Genomic DNA, 26,082 nt, shown 5'->3' on the forward strand with positions numbered 1-26,082 from the left:
AAGTCATATGAGGAGCTGTAATGATAGGCTGCCTTTAAATAGTTTTATCACCTGGAAAAGCTGGTTTTCAACTGAGAGGTATTTCTGGTACCCGTGTAAATACGCATGTGAATATCTAAAATGGCTGGTAATGCTTTTCAGTAGCTTGCTGGAATGAGATTTAGTGAATTCCCCCCTACTTCAATCTTCTCAAATATTACACAAGACAGGATTTTGTTCATTTGTTGCTCTGTTAGAAGAAATATTCTGGAGGTGACAGAAAACATACCTAATAATTATCAGAAAGAATTAGGTGTCTTTTCTTAGGGAAAACCCTTTCTTATTTCTCTTCCTTCTAGCCAGAATTCCTACAAGAAGCCAACCTAATAATGGCCAAATTAAACTATGTGGAAGGTGATTACAAAGAAGCTCTGAACACATATGCTAGAGTTGGTGTTGATGACTTGCAGCTGACTGCAGTGGCACCGTATCGGCTACGGATGATTGCTGAAGCGTATTCTACAAAGGGTAAGAGGGCTCTTTCCAGTATCATCATGTGGAAGTAGTTTTTAAAAGTTAATTTATATCTTGTCCAAAGATGAAGAATCTTTTTAGTTTGAATGTCATCTACACAGTAGTGGAGTGCCATATTCATAGATAAAATAAGAGAATGGTCTGGGTCCTTTAAATTATTCCGAGTTTGTGATAGTTGACAAGACTTTTACCTCAATTAATATTCTAACTGTGATATCACTGTACTGTGATCTCATCAAATTTTTTGAGTGTATGTATTTAAAAGTCCTCTTATAAATGTCATAGTAGCTGTGGCTAGTTGCCAAAAGTATTATCACTGTTGCTGAAAATTAAGGGCTACAAAATGCAGTGCATTTTTGTGCTGGCTGTGGGCAGAATGGAGAACTTTGGTTCACAGTGATGCCTTTTACTGAATGTTAAAATGCTCAGCCTAAGCTAGGTTGCATAGTTAAATTGCCACTTAATTGAGAAGAGTATTAATAACATGATAAGTAACTTAAAGCAATAAATCATTTGTGCACTTTTAATTTTTTTAATATGAATATAGATTTTTAAAAAAATTCAGAAAGTAAAGGTAATTTAAAACGATTTTCTTCTTTACTACTCTAGTATAGTGAAAATTGTAATGCTGGCCTCATGTCTTAAGGTGGCAGTGCCACTTCAGTTTAGAAAACTCTGTAATAGACTTAGGGCTGACCAGTGTGTTGGGGAGAATGGCAGTTTCTATGCCAGGGGCTTATTGCAATTTCCTAAGTGAAGTGTTTGCTTTGGTTTGCTGTGTTTAAGCATGGCTATGGTTGCTTATGTACTTTTTGTTATGGCAAGAGGAGAATCAAAGGCAGCAAAAAATTTGTGAGAGACTTCTATAGCTTTGACTGACGATTGATCAAGGATTGTTTTCTACCAACACTGTCCTTCAGTAAATGTTAGACAAGCATGAATCATGTCCTATAGAGATGTCAAGGACATAGGGGAACTAACTGGTAGCAGGGACAAAAGGATGCTTCGTAAGTCTGGTCACTAGATTAAAGTGAGAAATAGCAGTGTAGGGGAAATTCTTGTATATGATGTAAATCTGCTCAGTTTTCTCAAACAGCATCTCTGTGGGCTTTAGAGCAGTGTCTGCTTTGGGTACACTTCCACTCAGGGTTGTGGATTTTGGCTGTTCTTTTTGTTTTGTTTTTTAAATCTATGAGGATGTCTGTTGAATTTGTCATGTTCTTTCCATGGACTTGAACAACTTTAAGAATATAAATTTGCTTTTATCTCCAAGGAATTTAATTGAATCTTTTCCCAGAGCTCAACTCTTCTGGCTTTGTTTTATTTGGCCTCATAAGGATATGAACCAGTTGAAACCATAGTGGCATAAATTTTGCGCATAAAATCAGTATTATTAATTATACTTAATTCAAACATAATGTATTAGAAAATAGAAAAACAGATACCTTTTCTACTCTGGAATATTTTGTAGGTTCAGAATAGGTTGTTTTTTTAAAAAATGACAACAGAAATCCAGCATATTTTCTGTCTAGATGTGTGGGGTTTCTTCTTCTGATTTCAAATTTTATTCTTAAAACATTGAAATCTGTATATGAGGCCTGATTTGTTGTGATGGGATTTCATTTCCAGTTGAGTGAAATTGCAGGACAGTTTGGGTTGGAAGGGACCTTAAAGATGATCTCATTCCCAGCTCCCTGCCATGGCCAGGGACACCTTTCACTAGCCCAGGCTGCTCAAAGCCCCATCCAATCTGACTGTGAACACTTCCAGGGATGGGGCACCCACAGCTTCTCTGGACAGCCCATTCTAGTGCCTCACCACCCTCACAGTAGACAATTTCTTCCTGACAGCTAATCTAAACCTGCTCCCTTTCAATTTAAAGCCTTCATCCCTCGTCCTGTCCCTACATACTCTTGCAAAATGTCTGTCTCCAGCTTTCTTGCAGGCCCATTTAGGTACTGGAAGGTAACTTAAGGTCTGCACAGAGCCTTCCTTCTCCAGGCTGAGCAACCCCACCTCTCTCAGAAGATTAAAAATTTTTAATGTTTTTTCTTCTCATAGTAGAGGATTGCAAGACTACAGTCTTCTGTGTGATATAGAATGAGGTGGTAATCACCTTAAATTCTAATTCTTAAATTAAAATCACCTTAATTCAGTCTTAAATTTAGTATTCAAAGTCTGGACAGGTTTAGAGTAGCTGACAACTAAATAGCTTATGTTTTCTGCCCAGTAGTGTGCATTTAATCTCACTCTCTTCCCCATTTCTGGTCAGTGTTTTTCTTTCTCCTTTTAAGAATGACTGTAAACTTTACAGTCTGAATTCAGTGTCTCTTCAGAGGTTTTTAAGTATTACCAAACTAAATACAAGTTATTCTTACAGAGATTTTGTGCTTCACTGGGATTTTTATTTCTGCTTGTATGTAGAGGGATAACTAGATCATAGAAAGTTTATAAAACTCTTCAGACTATTTAAATTTTATTTCTTTGGCAGTCATAGCACCATGTTATTAAGCAGTGAGGGAGTGTCCATGCCTGTTTGCAAGCATTGGCCCAGCTGCACCATTTAATGCTGCACCATGCAGTGAAAGGTACCTGCTGAAATTTCCCTGTTTGAATCCAGTTCCAGTGGATTTGCAGTCTTGTATACTATTGTGTAGTGGTCAAATACTGATGTTCTTACCACTGAGAAAGGCAGAGGGCAGATAACAAATGGTAGTTTTTAATGGCCTTAAAATAGTTTTCATTATTTAATGTGGGACCACCTCCCTGTACTTACCTTTTCACTGTGAGGTTACATTCTGTGACCCCAGAGGTAGTGGATTGAGAGGGATGCAGGAGTTGGCATGTTTATTTTTCTACAGTTGTTACAGGGTACTTACATGAGCATACTGCCCTGTATCCATAGACAGTTCCACAGCTCACACCAAGCCCTTGGAATGAGCTGCTTTCCAGATGGCTCATCTTCCTCCTGCACATGGAACACACCAAGGGTGTCTCTCTGTTCCTCACAGCCAAGGAAGGGTCTGTATGGATGCAGCAAAGTGCTAAATGGAATCAGGGTCAGCTTCAAGCTAAATTCTGCTGGAGTTTTATCTACTGACAGCTAAAAAGAAGGGGAAGAACAGCAGTAGTGACAATGGTGGGGAGAAAAAATGGAATTGGAACATGCAAGGGAAAACCAGACAACTAAGCCATCTACTGCCCGTCGTGCACTCATGAAAGGGGTCCTCTCATTTTTATTATATAAATTATTTAAATGCTTATATATGTATCTTTAAAATAATGCTTTTAGCTTTTTATGCTGCTTACTGCTTTAGTTGAGGACAGCGTATTTAGAAGACTATATATGAGAAGAGTCATGATATGGAATGATAGTAAGTCAAGCCAAGGATTCAGAGACTCTCAAACCCAGCAAGGAAGATTAAATGATTATTATTTTCTTGGAAATACCTAGTTAGGGAAATGGTGCTTCAACTCTTCCAAATAAAGTTTCTTGCTAGATTTGTCAAAATGCAACATTGTAAAATTTCAACAAATTTAGAAGAAAATCCTATCAACTTACCTTTTGAAATATTTACAATACATGTGACTCTTTGCAAGCCTCTGGTGTGTGGGGAATCACAGGCTCTCAGTGCCCAAGAAGTGCTGGAAAGTGATTCCTTTCTGTTGCTTGTTCTAGGGAAAGTGTGCAAAATTGTTACTGTGGTGATGAAGCCATGGTTGTATTCCATCAGACTGAAATAGCTTGTGGGACAAGTTGTTTGGTTTTATTTTTTTTTTTCCTGGCTCCTGGCAACAAAAATTACTTCTGGTAGTGATGTCTTGTGCTTTATCCTGACTTGCAGAAGATGTGGGATGATCTGATGAAAAGGTATCTGCTTCTGTGTCCATTAAAACAATGGGAGCAGACTAACTGTGTGAATGCATGAGGCAAAGCCTCAGAAACTTGGTTAGTATAATTCCAATATTTTCCTGCCTTTTCTTCACACTTTTCCTCAAATTCACATGTTAAAAACAGAGTTGTAGAAGAAGATTATTTTATGTAGTTAACTTCATGGACTAGCATACCTTTTTGACTTTACACTGATGTTTTTAGTGTATGCCCATAGAATGATTACACCTAGTGTTTTCTTTAAGGAAGGAGCTAATTTTGATGCTGTGCTTCTGAGTAATGATTCTGTATGGGTATGTAGAAGGTGTTGTGTGGGATAGAGTGTTAATAAAATCATAGTTTTTGTATTAAATATATAATTTTTAAGAATTCAAAGACTTGCTTGAAAACATGCAGTGGGACATATTTAAAATACAGTATAAAACATAAAAAACATAGCTTTTCAAATCAATGGACCACTTAGTATTTGCAAAAACATGAGGATACTTATTTGGATCTGTTGGTTAGCTTTTCCCCCATCTGCTTGTAAATTTATTTGACACATAAGTAGAGGAGAAGCATAGAATAAAACAATTTTCCGTAGCAAAATGCCTATGGTTGGAGTTGCCAGCTTGTTTCAAGAGGGTGTGATGAGGGAGAGAAAAATAGGCATAAAAGAATAACATTGCTGAGGAGACAGGCAGGTTTGCACGACTGTTGTGGCAATGTGTTAGCCTGAGAGCAGATGTATGAAATTGCTGGAGCTGGCTCTCTGAAGCTCTTGTCGGTTGGTCGCAGGAGCATGTCATACCTTTAATATGAAATTTTAAGGAGCAGTAAAAAAAAAAGCAGATTTTCTTTTCTTCTGCCACAAATATAACTTGGCTATCAATATGGTTATTAGAGATGTCTTATGTGGATTGAGCAAAGCTAAGAAATGAGGCTGGGCAGGGGAAGGAGGAAGGAAAGACAGTCTTGAGATTGTGGTGACAAGTCTTGGCTCAAAGTAAAACATAGAGGTGTTTTGTGCATTTCTGGGTGCATTAAATACTTGATATTTAAATATCCTCATAGGAAGAACTACTTTCTGATAGGTAGGGAAGGTTCCCTTGTTCAAAAGGTTGTTTGTCTCTTTAGGGCCTATTTGTTTACTTTCTTCCCTAGATCAGTTTAATTGGCAGTGCTCAGTTCTGAGATTGTGGAGGATCTTAAACTCATGAAGAATTGAAATAAGACAAGTTATGAATCCATGAAGAAGTAAAGATGTCTTTTTCTTTTCATGTTGAGCTTGTGTTACTAGCTCCAGCTTTTCCGACTTCCTTCTCTTACAAGGCCAATCAGAAAAAAACTTTCATGTGCTGTTGCCATACAGAAGCATGTATTTATAATCCATTTTAATACTAGGTGAAGCTAATAATCTCCTAGGGTTGTGGCCTCTGGGAAAAGAACAATTAAGTTTCTGCAAGTTTTCAGCAGTATATGAATGAGGTAATATACTGGAAAGCATGCATAGGCATTATTCAAATACTGTGCAGGCAGTATCTCCTATGTTTCTAAGCAATTTTGTTTGCTTATGGAAGCACAGATGAAATGCATGCACAGTGGGATATTGAGGGGTTATTTTGGGGAGGAGCAACTTGTCAGGAACTCTGCAATAGCAAGTTTTTATTTAAATAGGAAATAAGCTTATTGAAATATTAGGTAACATAATTCTGATACTGCTGCCTAAGTGAGAATACATAATTGAAAAAATGAATTTATAATACTTGACATTATGAATTAGTGACCCTTTCTAAAAATGCTTGTGGAGTAACAGCAATTTACAGGTCTGACATTTCTTAAAGGCTGCAACTTATTAAACTTGATTTTAGTAAAGAAAATGTGTTTTTAATTAACACAGTGTATAGATTCACTGAGAACTTCAGGTATCTGTCAAAATTATTGTATTGCATTACAGTAATGAATTTTTGTTAAGTGTGTGAGGGATGTTGTTTTGTAAGTTAGATTGTGACATTACAGAATTTTAGCCTTATTGCTGCAGGTTATTTTACATTTTTATTGCCTACATCTTTGTTTGAATAACTGTGTTTACATTTAAATGATGTATGATTAGAAAGGTGAGGCTGTCTTTACTGCTGCTGACCCATATTCAAATTTAATGTTGCATTTACCAAGTTAAATGATTGGCTATTAATTAGTTCTGTTTACAGAAACATGGAAATACTCATTAGGTTCAGTGGCAGTGTCAGGTGCATGTGGATTGCTTCTTTGCAGCTAGGAAAAGCTGCTGCACTTACCTTTAATCATATGCAATTGTAATGGGATCTTGTGCACTGCTAGCCTGTGTCAGCAGACACCAAGCAACTCTCATGGAAGAATGCTAAATGAAAGCTGGTTCAGTAATTATGCTGGGGATCTCTAGACTCATTAGGCAATGGGTCAAGAACTCAGGTTCCCCCTCCTCCTGTCTTGCTGTGCAAGTGTTGCAGACTGTCAGTGAGCATTTTGCAGACCATGGCTAGGAGGCCTGTGCCATAGGGAGTTCAGATTTTCTCCATTAAAACTTTTCTTTCCCCAGACTACATTTATGACATCTGCTCTGCTGGAGCAGGGACTGGAAGGAACCCAGGCATTTGTCCTGCTTTCCTAAGTACTGCTTTTAACTTTCTTATTTGAAAGCTAGACTCTGAAAGAGAATACTGTATTTCTTATTAAAATAGACTTCTTTAGGACTTGGGCAGTTTGGTGGTGTCTTATTCTTAGTTTCTCTCAAATCTTTAGAATTTCTTCAGAAACCTTCCTTTGGCAGAGTGAAGAGAGTTTAAAAATGTTGGGCTCCAATTAAAAAGTAGTGATTCTGGCCTTTTTTTCTCATGCCACAGGAAGAACAGGTATCAAGTAGAGCTTGTCTTTTTTCCTTAGAGGTGCTTATAGGAGCAATCCTGACGCTTTACAGCAGAACAGTGTAAATTCCATAGTTAAATAATTTCCTGTCCCTGAGCAAAGAGCTTCCTTGATGCCCATTCCATGTACTGGTGTGCAGCATTTCTGTTTTTGGGGAGCGTTCAGCAGAGAGAGGTCCACTCACTCCAGGATGAGTAATAATAATAATAATAATAATAATAATAATAAAAGCAATAAAAGGTTTTTCCAGCTTTTAGCTCTAGCTTGAACTTTTACAGCCCTGCCACTAGATGCTGGCCTGTTAAAGGGCTATACTCTAGCAAGAATTGGCTGGCATATGGTTATTAAGAAACAAATGTGTGTACAGAAAAATACTGATCTCTTCTATGTAAAAGATATTGCAAAAGTCTGTTTCTTAAGAAAAATACAAAGATTGGAATGCATTATATTTAGAGGAAAACTGTGACCAATTGTTTCACGACAGTTTTCTCAGATGATGTTAAAAGAAATCCCAAAATATTGTTATGCTTTTATTGACTACTTGGAGTAATAAGTAGGAATTCAATTCAGAAAAAAAGGTGAGTATTTATTGTTCTTCATCCATTTTTACCTCTGAGTATTTATTATAAATACATTTCCTTACACTTTCTTCTGTTTATCTTTTCCTTTATAATAATTACTTTGCAAATATCAGTAGGGAATTGAAGACAAAAACAGCCCCATGCTTTGCTTTCTAAAAAAATCTCTGAAAAAATTCTCTGCAAGCAAGAAAAATCTTTGATTGAGGACTTAATTAGTCCTTTCCTTCAGTGAGATTAGCAGTGTGTGTTCTAAGTTCAGAAATAAATAAATGTGGGAGTTCCTTGATAGCAATAACAATATGCTAAACATGAAGTTTCTTTAGAAGGAGGTGAAAAGGGGATTTTTGTGTACAGCATTTGGAACACTTACCATATAATGTATCAACACTTTGCATATCATATATAGGGAAGACAAAGTTCTTTATACTAAAATACACTTGGATTTTACATGTCTATGTAAGGAAAACAGGAAGCAAACCCAGAAATCTTCATGTATTGAGGCAGCTCTCTCTCTTGAAAAAGCATGCTTAGTGACTTAAATGTAGAACAGTAGTTCACTGTTTTTCCTCTGTCCTTTGATTTCTCTACTGGAAACAGGAGATGAACACTGGGGTGTATTATTATTTGTGGTCTTTAAAATGTTATACAGACAAGGTACTGGCTGGCATCATGGAGGATCCTCACATACACAATGCTCTAAGTGGTTCTGTTGGTTTTTTTTTGGAATGATCTCAGTAGTGGTCTGTGTGGTAAGAGCACTTGGTAAAGATCTGAACTGTGCTGTGGATTCCCTTTTGACCTTTGAGCAGCTATGGTGATATGGGAGTGTGGCTTAATTGGTTTTCCTACAGAACTGAAGTCTGGGTTTTTTTGACATAAAAATGGGTGTGAGGACTTCTTAAAAATAGTTTGTTACTTGTTCTTGCTGAGGCATCCTCATTTTTGGGTAGTGGTCAGCTTCTGCAAATGTGATAGTAGGGCCAGCCTGGTCTTCTATTTGTAAAAAATGTTTACTTGGCTTAACCTTGGCCACTGATGTGAGACTATAGACACAAGAATGCCACTTATTCCAAGTGATAAAACTGTCTAGTGTTTGCTTTCTGAATATTTTACAAAATATGGGTAATTTTTTGAAAATTTAAGGAAAACCTTTGCAAGTTACCATATAATTTAAATATCAGGAATATTATTTTGTTGTCCAAATGCTGTTTGTTGCTCTTCTGCTCTTTTGACAAGCAATTTTAGAGTTACCTTGCAAAACATGTGAACTTAATTAGTATGGACTGGTATTTGTTTCACTGCTTCTCACTTTCTTTTCCCTCAGGAGTCATCTTGCTTGATATCAGGACTACATATGTATGAGATAAGTGTCTTCCCAAATTAAAATTGACCCAGTTTGTTGGAAGCTTTTATCTGAAAATGATTTTAACTGGAAGGTCTTAAATTTAAAAGCCTTGAATATCAAAGTCAACTTGTGACCAGTTGTCATGATACTCTTGAATGCAGAATCAAACAAAATAAAAGTTAAATAAAGCACAATAGCTATGGCCTTTACAGAAAATGCAGTAACATTTTATAGCAGTAACCTGTACTTTTTTTCCAAATATCTTTAAGTAGTGTAGAAACAGTTAAAGAAATGCCTGTCCTTTGGGGAGAATAGCAGGTTCCTGCCTGGCAGGTGTGGGAAGAATCACAAAAGGGACAATTGACTTGTCTGATTCTATGTCAGGTCTATAGCAGATAAATAAGGGTTATATGCGTTTTTTTTTGAACTTCATGTGTTTCTCTTTTTTATAGGTTACCATGTGCTTGTTCTTGTTTTTGAGGGCCTAATATAATGATCCCTATTTTAATTAACTTTTCATCTCTCAGTGTTCTTATGAAGAAGTGGGCAGTGTACCATGTAATTGTTGCTGCTGTGTATATCAATTTAAAATTAAATAGTACTTTTATATACTTTAATACGTTATTCATTAAATTTCATCTGTATTTAAGAAAAAATTAAATGAGTAGTCTGGAGTGACTTGTTTTAACAAAATCATAATTATGAAAAGCATAATTTAATAAAGATTTCTCCTCTAGTTGATATGTTTTCATTTTGAATACAGCATTAAATTGCAGTTTTTACTTGTGTCATCAAAACAAATACAGCATGCAAACCATTTTTTTAAGTGGTCATTTCAGAATAGATCTCCAGATAAACTTCCTTCTCAAAAGCATCACATGCTTAAATATATATATAATTTCCTGAGTTTAATAAACATACAAAAAAAAAAAGTGAGTGCTAGTTATATAGAAGCATTTCTCTAAGAAGTAATGTTCTGTACTTCATCAAAGAGCACTTAAAATTTAGTATGTCCCTGCTGCTTTGCTTAGAATTTCTGGCTGAACACTGAGGTGTTTTCATATCATAATGAAAAATTCTCAGGTAAAATAAGAAAATGTCTTTGTAGTGAGCTTTTCAGATTTAAATATTATAGTTATGGCTATAAACTGTAAAAATAGAAAGAATAAATCTGACTCAGATCTACAAATAGTTGAGTAATTTGCTTGATGTAGGAGATGGTTACTTGGGGGCATTGGCTGTTCACAGTGTGGGAGAGAAGGAATGAGGAGGAGTGATTCACACACAAATTACCTGGTGCTTTCAGTCATTTGATGTGTTTCTTGCAGTGCATTTACTGTATTCTTTAGTCACTTCAGAGTTTGAAGGTGTGTGTGTAGGATTAGCAGGAGTTTTAGTACTGGATCCAGGACTTTGTGCTAACTGGATGTATAGCACATAGAACTGTAAGGTATGTGTTATTTGTACTGGTAATAGGATGGTCTGAAGGGTAAAGGTGGCCAACAAACTGTGATACACATTTAAAACATCCTCTCATGCCTGAAATCTGGCCAGAAATCTGGATTTGTACTACTTGGCATTCTACAGACATATGCCCAATATATAACTATGTGTTTTGTTGACGTTTTTTGTTCTTCATCCGGGAATGGATTCTCAAAACTTTCAACAATGAATAGATAATACAGTAATTTAAATTGTGGATTATATTAATGTGGGAGCAGTTGAAGGCACTTTAGGACTAGCATTTACTGCTGGCAAGCTGGAAGAATGACCTGAAATAAATCTCCTAACATGTGGAAAGTGCTGCTGCAGATGCAATTAATCATTCAAATAAATATAAGATGAAGTTGTTGGCTTGAAGGATATGAGCTGGTGGTCTCTGCAGATCATAAGTGGAAGATGATTTTTACTAATATGTAAGGGAAGTCACAAAAGTTCAACTGATTTTTAATACTTTTTAAAAAAGTACCCCTTATGAAAACCAGGAAGTCTTTAATCTTCTCTGCTCAGTGTGGTAGAGGCCTCCAAGTGGAGCCATGGATCCTCTTCTGGCACAGTGAGTCAAGGTGGGGCTAACCAGTTGGAGAGTGTCCAGAGGAGATAAAAATGATTAGCTATCAAAGAAGCATGAGAAGAGAAATTGGTGAGAATTGATATTTCTTCTTGAGAGCATGTCTCTCTCTCTAGAGGAATCAAAGAATATTCTGAGTTGGAAGGGACCCAGGAGGATCATGGAGTCCAACTTGTACATGAATGGCCCATAGGGGGATAAACCCAGGATCTTAGTCTTATTGGCACTGTGCTCTAACTTGCAATGTTTTGTGAAGAACAGAATAACCTTTCTATGAGGATTAATCAAATTAATTAATCTAGAGAGGGAGATTTAAGAACTGAGGAAAAATACTATTTGTGAGAATAGTTGAGCTCTGTGGTAATTTGCATATGAAGGCAAGGGCATCCCTAGTGTTAGAAGTTGTAAGAGCAGGTTGGTCCAGTGTCAGGGGTTGGTTGATTCCTCCATCAGATAAATTGATTTATATTCTCAAGGTCCTTTCCAGCACTTTAATTATCTTGAAAATAGCTGTAATAGAAGTGACTTGTGTAGGTGTTAGTATTGATTAGTAAGAGTTGTTGGATTTTTTTTTTTGAGACAAGTGAAGATTTTTCTTTTACTTCAAAGCACCATTTAATGTATTTGTTGAGTAGGTCCTGAGCAGAAAAGACTTTCATGACCTTGATGAGTGAGCTACCTATTCTAAATTTAAATACAAAAATTACACTTCCTAACACATTGTTTATTTTAAATGTATTTGTTTTTATAGATACTTTTGTCTTGCACAGTGACTGGGTTAATATTACCTTGAGTGCCTTTCGTCTCTGTACCTTGGTTTCTATGATCATTCTGGAAAACTGAAGACATAGTAATGTAAAACTGGTATGGAAAGACACTAAATATTTTTATGGTAGATTGTCAAAATGCCTTTAAAATCAAAATTGCTTTAAACATTGCTGCTTCTGGATTTATAATTATTAAGGAGGAGTAATTTTTATTTATATATTTATTAGTGTCTGTTTTAGGGGACCATACCTTCACTTCCTTTGTTTTTTCCCCTGACCTAAAGGGGCTGAACCTGGACTATGCTTTAGCTATTAATATTATATATTACATTAGTTTTTAATGCTTTGTTTGAATTTTTTTTGCCTCCCAAGGTCTTTGTCTTGAGAAGTTGCCAATATCTTCCTCAGCAAGCAATCTCCATGTGGACCGAGAACAAGAAATAGTCACATGCTATGAGAAGGCTGGGGATATTGCTCTCCTATACCTTCAGGAGATAGAAAGGGTAAGTTGGGGTGGTCTTCTAAGTTGAACATTTAAAGATATAAATGCCTTTTTGAAAGAAATTTGTGTGACCCTTTATTTCTAGGAGACATACACTGTTGCTTTTTATTTAGACTTTGAGGTACATTTGGGCAAAATGCAGTACACTTGGGGCTGTGTTCTTAGGCTTGTGAATGCTGTTAGAGTGCAGTGAGCTGGCAATAGCCCTCTGATCCTCTTTCAGACCCATTGCTTGCAAGCCTCAGGCCTGTCACTTCACAGCTGTCTTTGTAGCAGTTGGAAGACACATTTAGGGTCATGAAAAACAGAAAAAAGGGGAAAGAAAACTTATGCGATGGGGAAAAAGTAATTCATACTGTTTTTAAAATACATACAGCTTTTTATTTTCTGAGGGGTTTTGCTGTTTTATTATATTCTTGTAGTGGCTGGTAGACTATGTGCACCACCAAAAGCTGATTACATTTTGACACCATTTTTAATGCTGATGTAATACAATTATTTCTAAATGTTTACAATTATTTCTAAATTGCTTTTTGGCAATCACTCTGGAGATAGCTTTTAATCTTCTTACTGCTCTCTGCAGCGGTCTTTTCTAACCTAACAGGAGTTCTAAATTTTTGAATACCATCACCTCCTGCTACTGAATAAGATCGCAAATGTGCTTTTTCATGTTCTTCTAATTTGTATACCATTCTTCACAAGAATTTCTGAAAAAGTAGTACAAAATTTTGCTTAGCAGCATTTCTACTTGGTAAATTAATTCTCTCTAAGGGTACAGGCAAGAACAAAAGGGCTTATATTTAGGTGGCAATGGAGGTAAAGCTAGAAATGGTCTATTGGCCAGCACCTACAAATGGCTAAGATTTCTCCAACATTAAATGTTAGCTTCCATTGAAAAGTACACAAACCTTGATTTTAAGGTTTTTTTTTTTTTCTAAATACACTTCCCCGCCCCCCATTTCTTGTGTTCTCTTAGGTAATTAATGCCAACATACAAAACAGAAGCCCTAAGCCAGGGCCCACTGCACACGAGCAAGAGCTTGGTTTTTTCCTGGAAACAGGACTTCAGAGAGCACATGTTCTATATTTCAAGAATGGGTGAGATTTGACTCTTCTTTTATTGTGTTTACTTTTTTGTTTAGGTTTTGCATTTGTGATTTAACTGGGCATAATTTTTAGCAATTGTGGACTGTGTAATTGTTAGGTCTCATTAATAAAGTAGTAACATTTTTATTAAAATAGTGAGGCTGCCCATATTGTATTTATTTACATACAGGAAAATTGTTTAGTCAAAGTATATTAAGCAGAAAGCATTTTATAGTTTTGTTTACTAAATGTAAGAACTTAAATTACCTTAAGCTTTATCTATTTGAAATTTGCTACTGAACACTGTTAAAGAGTGATTGTCAACATATTGAAACTGTTGGTATTTATAATTTTGATTTTGTAATTTTTTTCCAAATCTCTTCAGTTATCACTTATTTTAACATTATGCTGCAGGATAAATGTGCATGAAGATCAACAGTATGTATACAAGTATACAATCTTTATTGTACCTGCTCTGTAGATCCCTTTAGATTCTGCATGGGACTTCCTTTATAATTTATTTTAAATAAGGCTTTGCTTAAAAGCCTAAAAATAAATTTAGTTGCCACACAGAATGAGAAAAGAATACAACACTTCATTTTTAAGAACTTCAAAACTTGGCACACATGGGTTTTAAGTACATTTCTGAGATTTGTTGAAAGCACGTAGTTTAAAAACTTGTGTCTGGGGCTTCTTATTTCATTAGAAAAATGTGATTTTATTGAAATACTGGGACTCTTGATGGGACTATTGTTTTGTACCAAAATTGCTTCTTATTCTTTCAAATACATAAACCAGAGATGAAGGAAATAATCAGTGTCTGTAAAGAGTTCGAGATTTTAATGTACTGAAGGTAGGGTAAAAAAACTAGCTGAGTTTTAAGCTGTCCAGGAATTTCAACGTGGAAACAATCACTACACTTCTGAAATCTCTTTCTTAAAGTATTGAAGTGGTGCATTAACATGCACAACAACATGCACAAGATCTGAGACTTGCACTTTAGTTCTGTTTTCATAATTTAATTGCAGGAGGAATGGAATGTTCTGAAAGCTAATTTTTTTTCATTTATCAGAACTAAAAATAAGATCTCTGTTTTCATGTCTGCACAAAAAAATAAATAAAATACAGTTACTGCCAAAATCCCAGTGGCAGTCATGGTTAAGAATAAGCTAAGAATTCCGCATTTTGAAGGATTTTGATTGGAGGCCAGGGATGGAAATAGTGCATTTAATCTGACATGTTTTGTGTAAAAGCAACCAGCAGTAGACATAGCAAATTGCAATTAATGAAGAAAACAAAAAGCAACTGCACAAAAAGAGTCATGCAGTGGATTGCTAAGGAATATTCAGACAGGAGTGTTTTTCCTAGATTTTATCAGCTGGTCTGGTGTGAGCTTTGAAAGATTTTATTTCATGTGTATTTTAATTCTTCACAGTGAAGTTGTTTGTGAGCTTCTTAACTCCTACACAAGCTTTTTTTTTTTTTTTTGCAGTCTTTAGTACAGTGGTCACTTGCAGTTTATAAGCTAATTCCACATTATATATAGAATTTTGAATTTCTTCTTCTAATTTTGTTGGCCAGTGGTACTGTTTTTGTGGTATGATATGAAGCAAGGTGTTAGGAAAAATAGCTCTGTGACAATCATTATTTGACCTATTCCTGCTGTTACATCCTTTAGTTTCCTTCCTTAATTCAAAGTCAATCACAGTTCTTTCAATATTTCCTAATATGGTCATTGTTCCAGGCTGCTTGTCATGTGGCTGCTTTTAGGGCTTGCTTTTTTATTTTTTTCATTTTTTTTTTATCTTGGGTTTACCAGAACTGAAGAGAACTTCAAATGTATACTTTTTCTAATAGGGATAAATTATAGCTTGCTTTTTAATAAATCTATTTTAAGGATGTCTTGTTTCATTTTTAAATACATCATCCCTCCTGATGTTAGGTTACAGAGAGTAGATTTAAGATCTTTACAGGAAGCTTTGCAACATACTTCAAGTTTGAATGTTATCTAAAATCATCTTTATACATGTGTGTCAGTTTCAAAGCAGAAAAGAAAATAAGATAACTTTTATATATGCTGGAAGACCATAATTTCAACAGTAACATAGGGAGTATTGCTGCCTACCTATAAAGTTGGTTGATCTGCTTCAAATTTCCCTTTCATTTGTTAACAGTACAGAGATTTTCTTTTAAGTCTATTAATTGAGATTTTGTAGAGAGAGAGTCATTGTCTTTCAGGTATGCATTATCTTGTATAAAAAAACTAGAAAGTGCTTGAAACTTAACTTAGCCTTTCTGCTAAGTGGTGGTATTTTGAAAATACATGGAAATGCAATTACCTAAAGAAAAAAAAGAAGAAACTGAAGTGGAAACAGGCTGAACCAGAAAAGTGTTAGTTTAGTGCTAATAAGACACAAAACTGAAATTAATGGTTTCTTCTGAAGCGTACAGAATTTTATTAAAAAACCAAACTACATACCCCTTTTTCACTTGGGAGATGAAGAACATTTCAGCTTGGAAATGTGTAACAAAGAAGTTGAGGAAGTTGTTCAAAAACTTGGAGTAGGGTTTATGTGTTTTTTAAAAAATGTTCTGAAATGTAACTTTCCATTCTTTCAGGCTGATTACATAACTTGTGTAGTAGTTGCTTTGTAATTTCATATTGAAGGAGTTCAAAGCCTTGATGTTTTTCCAAGAAAAGCTGTGAGCAGAGGAACTTTGACATTGGTATTTAACATAGCTATTTTCAAGTACAGTGCCCCTGAGAAAGGACAGCTCTTTAGGTACCCAGTGTTTCTTCTATCCTAGTATTTGTGTTGTTGTGAGATTTACAAATTGATTTTGTCTGGTTTATGGTTTTTGTTTTTGAGGTAGTAATGTTCACAAATATACTGGAAATGTATGTTCTTGAAGCAAAGTGGCATTTTGGTTAAAGTCTAAAATCAGGAGGCCATCATGTGAAAATCAGACTTACCTGGATTTCAGAGCTATTTTTTTGCTTCTGCTTTATTTTACACCCCCTCCGTGGATATTGCTCTGGATCCAGACTGCAGTTTGGTCTAGTCTCCATCATGGTTCACATTCTCAGTCAAAACCTGAGCATCCCAGGGATGATCTGCACTCCTCATGCAGCCATTACCTCTGCTGGCACTGTCACAGTGAAGTAAGACATTCCTAGTCTCCTCCAGCAAGTTGTTTCTTATAGACTGGCTTCTTCTTCATAGAAAATTAGCCCTGAAAAAAACGAATAAAAAAATAAACTATTTTTTCGCATTTTTCATATAATTGAGATAATTGATTTATATTGACTCTAAATGTTTGACAAGCACAACAAAAGCCCTCCTTAGAGTCTAGGACTTAACTATGTAGAATTTCTTTTATCTGTTTTTTTCTTTTCACTATAGCATATAACATAAATAGCATAAGAACATTACTCTCTTTCTGGTAAGAGAGGAGCAGTGGATGGGAGGCAGTCTATAGGTGCTTCTGTTCCACATGTATATCCATACAGTGCTCACTGATAGGGGTTTTATGGGGGTGAAGTCCATGAGAGAAAGGTTTATGTAAATGCTTGACATAAATGCACATGAAGATCCTGTAAGATCAGCTCTCTGCTGTATTAGAATATAGTGCAAGATACCCATCACTCTGCATCTCTTGAAATCCTTTTGCACATCCTACATCAGTCTCAAAACAAGTTGGTGTTTAAGTAAAGAATAGAAAGTAAGATGAAAACATTGAAATCCCACAAAGTATCACATTTCTTATATGTAAAATATCACTGCTGTGTGTTGGAAAGCAAACAAAATCACTTCTGTTGCAGTTTTCAACACAGCTTTGTTTTCTATATGCCTGCTTTTGTGTTTGTGTGCTTAGGAAGCTAAGGCAGGGATATGCTCAAGATAGGAACAAAAATAATTTCTCTGTGATTCTGAGCAAAAATAAGTTTTCAAAGGATACTTTGTCTGTCATATCAGATGCTTTCCTCGTCCTTGCTTCCAATACTGTTCTCACCTTTTTCATTGAAAAAACTATTTGAACATGAGAGGAAATTATTATTCCCTCAGACATTCAAGATAAAATCATCCATTATGAATGCTTTCTCTTTCAAACCTTACTGTATGTTTATTACTCAGAACTGTCTTAACTTCAAGAGTTGAAAACAAGATTCCATTGTGAAGTTACAGGTGGGAAACCTGGCAGTGTTACATGGAAGACTAAGGTGGATATAAACATGAGGGAATTACTTTTATTCAAAATCTTACCAAGTTTTGTAATAACTAGTTATACAAAGAACAGTGAAAGTAATGTTAGTATCTGAGTTATGTTCAAGACTGATACTCTTAATAGTTTGTAGTTGGGATTCTGACTCCAGCTCACTTTTTCCAAGAAGATACTTAGCATTTTTTAGCCCATGTGCCGCATGTCTTGCTGGCAGTGGCTGTTGATTGCACTTGCAAGCATCAGATTAAAGGTTTTGCTTTTATGTTGAATTGTGATGGGTGGCAGACAAAATGGTCTTGGATCCTCAGATAGGGAGTTAATATTTCATACACTTCCCCTGCTCCCCTCAAAACGCTCATTTTACTGCCCTAGTTAATGTTCTTGTATTTCCACTGTGCAGAGAAGTTGCTATTGTCATTTTCCACAGACCCACCCTCCTCCTACCCTCCTAGTATGCATTTTCCTTGTTTGCCTTTTGCTGTTTCAGATGCTTGTTTGATTCTTCTGTGGAGTTTTGTTGTCAAAGAAATGACAGCTTTCTGTCATTCTGGTGGGAAGAATTGATTCACTGGAAGGTTGATAATGGCTGGTGTGGCTGTCAGAATAGAGATGGGACCATGCAATTGAGAGTATGAAAATACCAAGAAGGAAGAATGGTGGGAAAAGGAAACAAACACTAAGAGATGAGAATGAGGAGGATAAGATCTTCCTCTTCAGGTCGTGAGCCATTAGATGGACTAACTACCAGTGGAACTGCAGTCTAGGCAGCAAGTGTTTTCATTTTGAATGCATGAATGCCAGAATTGCTGCTTCATTGTGCTCTTTCAAATACTTAGGCTTGTGTAGCTCTAATGGCACATCGAAGATGTTTTATTTATAAGCTCAAACATGTGTTAAGAACTTTCAAGCATCAAACAAACATGATCTTTTGTAGCAAATTTGAGATATCTGGGATTTTTCTTTCTGCATGAGGTAACAATGGATAAAATAAGAAGCATGCCATGATAATTCTTTAAAGTAGACTTCTAATTTTTTTTTTAAAAAGAGTAGTTTAGATTCTGGCAGCAAATTTGGGATTTTCTACATTTTATTCAGAAAATAATGCCCAGTGTTAATTAATGTTTTGTGAAAATTATATAATATTGTGGGTGTACTGAAAGTGTAAGTATGAAAGGGAGAGTGGGAAAACAGAACTGTCTGAAGTTGCAACTATGCTGCCTCTCATAGATAGGTACCTAAATGCTTACCAGGATGTTTTCCTAATTGTGGATTAAGTTATACTTCTCCACCCTCTTAAACCTGATGGAAAACAGACACAGACATTAATAACAATCATCCAAAGCACCATCCTTTGTGCAGAGTATGTAGTCTTGTCCATTTGGTCAGGCCTTTAATAAAGTTTCGGAAGCAAGCCACAGAATTGCAGTCCTTTTAATTTTTTTTTTTTTTAATTCCATCTCTGTAGGGCTATAGAAAGCAGTAGGGTAAGTTGCATTCCTCAGTATTAGGATGTTCTTTTACAGGTTAAGAATTAATCTCTTGATTGGTCTCATTTCTTGCTTTTTGCTTAGGTAGTAACTTCTTTTAATATGAAATTGCTTCTGGCCTTAATACTATGTAAATGACTCTTAATTGGCTAAAAGTAATAGCTAGAGTGTATGGATTTTAGTAACTGCATTTTTTTGTAAACATGTCAGTGATACTGAAGTTACTGAAATGTCAATGTCTGATTGGCATGCATTTTAAGAGTTTCACTTGCCCTTACTCCTTACCTTTAAAATAATTCCTTTCTTTCCTTTCATATTTGAGTTTTTGGGAGAAAAAAACCCCAAACTTTAAAACTGGCAGTGTCTTTATTAGTTTACAAACGTTGCATTTCTTTTTTGGTTTATAAATACAGACAGAGAAAGCACAAGAGAAGGTGGAAGTGAGCTCAATTCCAAAAGCAACTTCTACTTCATTGCTTTGCTCAAACCCTGTAGATGTCATTGTTATTGGTTTCTCTCCCCTTTTAAAAGATGAATATTTAAAAAATGTGATATAGTAAGTCTCAGCAATGAAGTAATAGAGTAGTATATGTAGCTCAGCCTGTTCACCAGCATGGTTCTGGATGTGCTTTTCTCTCTTAAATGGGAAAAGCTTTGACAATTTAGCCACAAAATTGCAGAGTAGGTGAGGTTTGGTTTAGCTCAGTATGCAAAAATTTATTCCAATTAAATTTTTAATCACTGAAAGGCAGTGGTAGACTAAATATTTGAGGTTTTTGACTGAGAAGCATAAAGGAAATGCCTGACAAAGCCCTTTTCACTAATTGCGAAGATATTACCAAAACATGCTGTAAGGACAGAGTAAATTAATCTTATGAACATTTCTAAGGTTAATTTTCAAACATTCCTTTTTAGTCTGTTTTGAGTACACCGTGATTTGATCTCACTAATTTTGTTATAGAGAATAGTGTTAGGGGGTTTTGTTCTAATATCATTCAAACATAGGCTGCTTTTGGTTGAGCAGTTTCTTTCATTCTTTTCTATTTTTTCATGTGTTTAAAACCACAAAAATAAGAAGTATTGGTGGAGGTGAAGTTTATCTGGACCAGTGATGCCAAAGCACTGTTGTCTGATGCTAAACATGCTTTTTAAAAGCAAGAACCTTCTTGGTGATGATGGTGACAAATTTGTTTGTGCCTAAAGTTTGCTACTGCTGGCCTTCATGCTTATATACACCTTTTCTGATCCTGCCTTGAAAGCTTATCCTTGATGCCCCTTAATTTTCTTCCTGCACTTTGCTTGTATCATATCTGCAGTTATTAATTTCTGTCTCTGTTCAGGAGTGAGCACCTTTGTATAGGTGTAGTTGAGATATTTGCATTATTCTAAACAGAAATACTGTCTGAAATTTTTAAGGAGCCTAAAAGCTGGTCTTGTATCAGAATAATTAAATTAGGTTCTAACATGAATATTTGGGGTTTAGAGTGCAAATATGTAGACACAAGGATGCAAACAGGCCCTAAGGGCATGTCTGTACAGAATTTCAGTAGATTTTGGTTTTCAGCCTAACTGGCAGATTGCTACTTAAAGAGTCAAAGTAGGGGTGTTCTTCTTGAAGATTTAAAGCAGCAAACATTCTAATTGTCTTTAAAAATGAGGAAGATACAATTCAAAGGAGTTGGTTTGAGCATGTTCTGGAAGGAGGCAGTTGTAGAAACACACATGTACATTGCTATCAGTGTTCATCTGTGGGCTGTCTTTGTCTTGTCTGAAATCACTGAAAACATGTCAGTTCCAAGTCAATGTTAATGTACCTTAAAATTCCTTGTCCCTGAAAGGAAGGGATCTCAAAGTCGTTTACAGACACTGTGGGACATTGCTGTCTAAGTTAATGTGCCCTTTTGCTCTGGCATTCCATCAGCACAGGGAGAGCAGCTGACATGAAAGTACATCCTAGTGAAAAGCAGGTAAAAGCTGTGTGTGTCCCAGGCTAGGAAGGAAACCATGTGCCAGAGCAGCCACCACTCTTCTCAATGTTACAAACTGTTAACAAATACTCGAAATGTACTTTGCTAAAAGCAGTGTGATGTGGAGATCTACCATATTATCAATGGTATATTTTGCTTCATTTCTTGTCTCTGAAAGCATTTAACTCAATTTTAGGGTGATTTAGATTGTAGTTTTGAGGAGTTTTTTATAGTAAATTTCATGTAGAAGATGCTTGACAAATCTGTTTTGTGTTTGTCTTGATGTGTGCAGTGGATCCCTGTTAAATGCTTTATGAAGCAAAAGCTAATTCTGTATTTTAACTGCTTTTTTTCTTGTACAATCTTACTGCTTTTTCCATAATACAGTAGAACTTCAGTCACAAGTTTCATTCCCTTGCAGATGCTTAAAAAAGTGTAATGGGTAACTAAAAGTAACCTGTCATGAAGTGTTTGAAGGCTTGTGAAAGTTGCATGCATTTTCATAAAGTGTTTTGTTATTGTTCTTGTAACCCATCAAAAGACATAAACTTCATATGGAAAAAATGCCAATTCCTAAAATGTAATGAAGTTATTGTGATTTGAAGTTCTACTACATAGTATGTGTTTCATCTGCACTGGGAATATAAAATTTCAAGCTGACAAGTTCTTGCTCATAAGTTTTTTTCAACAGTTTTGCAAGGAGCATTTGCAGGGAGTTTTGTGGCGAATCTGCTTTGTTTGGTTGGATTTTTTTTTTTATTTTTTAAATCTTGTTATAGGGACACATTTGTGACTTTGCAATGCAGTCTTTGAGAGAGAACTCCATTAATGAGAAATACCTACTTAGACCAGAGGACTTAAAGCTGGGATTCCAGTGGACTGCTTTTGTCTCTCTAAAATATTTGGAATGTGGCATTACTGAATGATATTTTGGCTTTACAAAAGTGCTGAATGTATCCAGCTTCAAATGAGTTTGGAGGTTTTCTTGAAATCTGGCCTAATGACTTTCTGTCCTTCCTTAGTGTATGAAGTTGTAATAGTCATCAGTTATTGAGGCTGCCTGTTTGAAATGTATAAATTAATATAATTTTTCACACAGTTGTTTCCATGCAGATGTTTGCACAAGATGAATTTCATTTAGTATGTAGTAGCTGGTCACTCTGTGGTCAAGCTCTGCTGTAGCACATGGGCTTTTTACAAGCAATTTTTATGTCTTGTGTGACTGATGATTATTTCTCTAGCCAACTGGTGGCATTCTTTAGCATAACTTTGAACCATTCATATGGGTTTTGTTACTTGGTCATGCTACTTCTTTTAAAATTAGCTTTTATATAAAAGTATTTTAGAAGATGAATTTGTGCTGATGAAAGATGATGCCCATGCTAGTGAAAAATGTGTGGAAACTAAAGTTTCTGAAATAACCTGATGATCCTTTGTTATGTAAAACAGAACAGGGCTGTCATGTAATCTGAAGAGTAAGATAAATGAGTAGGTCTCTAGGTAAAGTGATAGGAGTCCTACAGTCCTATAGCAAGATCTCTTGCATCAAACACTACTTTCAGATATTCTGCAACTGAGTTGAAAGAAAGTACCTGTATAAAAATACTGGCTTTTTTTGAATTTGTACAGACCTGCAGTTCAAAAGTCAGTATTTTAAACATATTTTTAAATAGAGACAGCAACAAGGAAGGCAGTTTTAACATCTGATTTATAGTGCAGTGCAATAGTGCTTTTACTTATAGAAAGCCTACAGAATATGTAATAATTCTTGTCTCTTTTGGCTGTGTTAAGTGAATGCTATGCAGCTTGCACATAACATCACACTTTAAGACAATATGTGATGTAACAGCAATGATTTACCACAAAATACACTTTTGATCAAATAATTTTCTTTTGTAACTAAACCTGAAGTAGTGAAATGGTTGTCCTATCTGTTGTGTTCACGTTGCAGAATTCTGTTGTTCAGGTCAACCTAAAGCTAACCCAATCCTTCACCAGTTCAAAGACAAATTGTATTAATATAAAGTAGAATATTTTCAACTGCTTTTATGTACAATAAAACCTCCAAACAACTGATAAAGAGGTGAGAAAAAGGTAAAGCTATAAGACCATTCAATATAATACATTGTTTGAGAAGAAAGTTCAGACCTGCTAAAATATCAGTGATGCCTCTGAGGGTCTTGAATCTCTGCCAAAGCTGTTTAGGCAGCAGATGTGGAAGAAGTGTAGATGGAGAAACTTGGATTGCAGAAGCCACATGGAAAGCACGTCAGAGTCAAGAACTGAACACTGATCCCCCAGTCCTCTTCTGGCCACACAGTGGGCCTTAAACTGTTTGTGCTCTTATCTTTTTGAAAAGGAGTTCAAAATTTTATGTTTTGTCTTGCTTTCAGGGTTACAAGATTTACTAATTTTTAATCTCCCTGTTTTAAGGTATTAAGGGGCAGCTAAAATGGATTTTTTTTAAGGTTTATACTTGAAACCTAATGGAATTGAAAACTTGAACTGCTGTAGCAATGAAAAAAACTTTGGTTTTCCTTTTTTCTTTTTGAGATGGTTGCTTCTTACTTTTTTCCTTGCTTTCCTTTGATCTATGTACTGATCATGAAAATGTTTCTTTTTTCAATAAACTGTCAGGGAATGTTGTTACAGTAATCAGTGGTGAGGTTCCCAGATGAATATCTCTATATATCCATCTCACAGAAAGGCAATGAGGCTACTAAGAAAGGAAAAAAAAAAATGTAGCATGGATTTTAACTATTTTATTGAGTAATATTTTAAGGTGTTACTTCATCCAAGTTGGAATACTGTCAAATTCTATGTTTATATACAGGAACTTGACAAGAGGAGTTGGTAGATTTAGAGAGTTACTAAGAGCTGTCGAAACAAGAACTACACAAAACCTGCGAATGGTGAGTTATATTAAACTCCTTTCCTACTCTACCATCTGAGTTTCAGTAGGCAGAGAAAACACAAATGATGAGTGGATGAGTTAGAGACAAATAGCTGGATATGTAGCATATTGATAAGGACCTGTTAGCCAACACTTTATAAGGTTACATTTCCTGGCTTAAGAATGATTAATGAATGATTAAAGTAAAGAATGTTTTGTACCCAGTCTCCTCCCTATTCCTTTTTCTTGTTTGTGGTTATAATTAGAACCTGACGGGTCTCTGATTGACCATACTTTCAGCCTTAGTTATAATTGCCTTATTTATGAGTCAATGTAGTTTTATGTTCTGTAAGGTAGTGGGGGTGAGAACAGAAAGCATCATTTTTGTGTGGTTTCTATCAAGTTGAAGGCTATCAAGTTATAAAGCCTCTTAAAGGAAAACCATAAAAGCAAAATCATGAATATTTGTCACTTATATTGTCAGAACCTTGAATCTTTTATATAATAAAAGTAGAGGCTCATTTTTTACTGCCATGTAATTATTTTCAAAATATCCTAGATTAGTTTCCTAATACTGGGCCTTTAAAACTTCCAAGTAGTACTTCCTAGTAGTAAGGAAGGTAAGTGATTTCTTAATTAATTCAATAACTGATTCCTAGTAAATATATTAAAATTATTTAATACTAGACTTTCAATGGAGAAGGATAGTATTGCAAATTTTAATAGGATGAAGAACTTCTTATGATAAAGGAGTTAAGGTGGAAGATGCACATCTTAGGGTGCTGGTGCTCTCTGTGACTTGGACTGCTCCACTGTGTTCTCTCCTATGCAAACAACTGCTCCAGGTCTGAAGAGGCAGTGGGTGTTATTGAGCATCTTAGGTTATTGATTTTCTTAGGAGTAGCAGCTGAGTTGTTTATACTTCAGAAGTATCTGGATTAACTAACAAAAAGGAAAAATTGTTTGTTATTGCTGTTATTTTTCTTCGTGTTTAGAGAACTGAACTGGGTACTTTTACCTTGTAAACAGCATCATGGCTGGTTTTTTTCGATGTTATAGAGTACAAAAATACATTCCATATAAATAGTCGTCATTAGAAAAAATCTGAGCATTTTTAAGAGTTTGTATTCAGCATTTCTAGGGAAAATATTTATCTTTTGCTTTTACAGACAATAGCAAGACAACTTGCAGAAATTTTGTTACGAGGTATGTGTGAACAGAGTTACTGGAATCCCCTGGAAGATCCTCCTCACCAATCACCCCTTGATGATCCACTGCGAAAAGGTTCCAATATGAAGAATTATGCACTCAGTAGGAGACCACGGGTATACACTGGAGAGAAGTATGGCTGAGTTTAAACTTCTTTTGTTTCTATACTTGCAGTTGTTACCCAGTGCACTGGATAATTTAGTTTGCATTTTTGAAAATGTAGAAGGAATTTAGCAGTGTGTGGATAGATAAATAGATTCTCTGAGGAGAACCAGGGAAGAAATATGCTTCTCCCAGGGGAAGTTTGCACTGCATACATTAGACCTTTTGTTCTTAGTTCAGAAATATTTTTTTTATCCTGGTGTATATGATAGACTTAATATCTCTTATTATATTTGGGATACAAAAGAAAACATGAACTGGGTAGCAAATCAGATACTACACATTTTAAAAGTTATGTGCTGTTTCTAGACATCTATTATATGCTTTATCATAGAAAGGAAATATTCAATGTTATGGAGATTCAAGTTGGTCCAGGAAGCATTATGAAAAAATAACATGTCTAGAAATTTATCTAGCAGTTTCAAAGCTAGTTTATTTTCCAAGGCTAATCTTTTAGTTATCATCTTAGATTAGTTTTGGCATTTCTTTTATGATTCCAC

The 26,082-nt window shown here is 35.5% G+C and overlaps 1 protein-coding gene across 2 annotated transcripts in view; it reads left to right on the forward strand.

The window, feature by feature from the left end:
- Positions 1–26,082, forward strand: part of TTC7B (tetratricopeptide repeat domain 7B) — a 117,706-nt gene that overhangs the window by 15,326 nt on the left and 76,298 nt on the right. The window contains exons 3-8 of one of the 2 annotated variants that reach the window (XM_064714576.1): positions 339–507; positions 12,425–12,555; positions 13,531–13,652; positions 14,055–14,078; positions 24,152–24,230; positions 25,381–25,553. In XM_064714576.1, the coding sequence (XP_064570646.1) occupies positions 339–507; positions 12,425–12,555; positions 13,531–13,652; positions 14,055–14,078; positions 24,152–24,230; positions 25,381–25,553 (698 nt within the window). The remainder of the gene's footprint in view (positions 1–338; positions 508–12,424; positions 12,556–13,530; positions 13,653–14,054; positions 14,079–24,151; positions 24,231–25,380; positions 25,554–26,082) is intronic. The other variant, XM_064714577.1, reaches the window with a different exon arrangement.

The sequence above is a fragment of the Zonotrichia leucophrys genome, chromosome 5 (genome assembly GCF_028769735.1).
Source record: "Zonotrichia leucophrys gambelii isolate GWCS_2022_RI chromosome 5, RI_Zleu_2.0, whole genome shotgun sequence".
In the NCBI taxonomy this organism is placed as follows: domain Eukaryota; kingdom Metazoa; phylum Chordata; class Aves; order Passeriformes; family Passerellidae; genus Zonotrichia; species Zonotrichia leucophrys.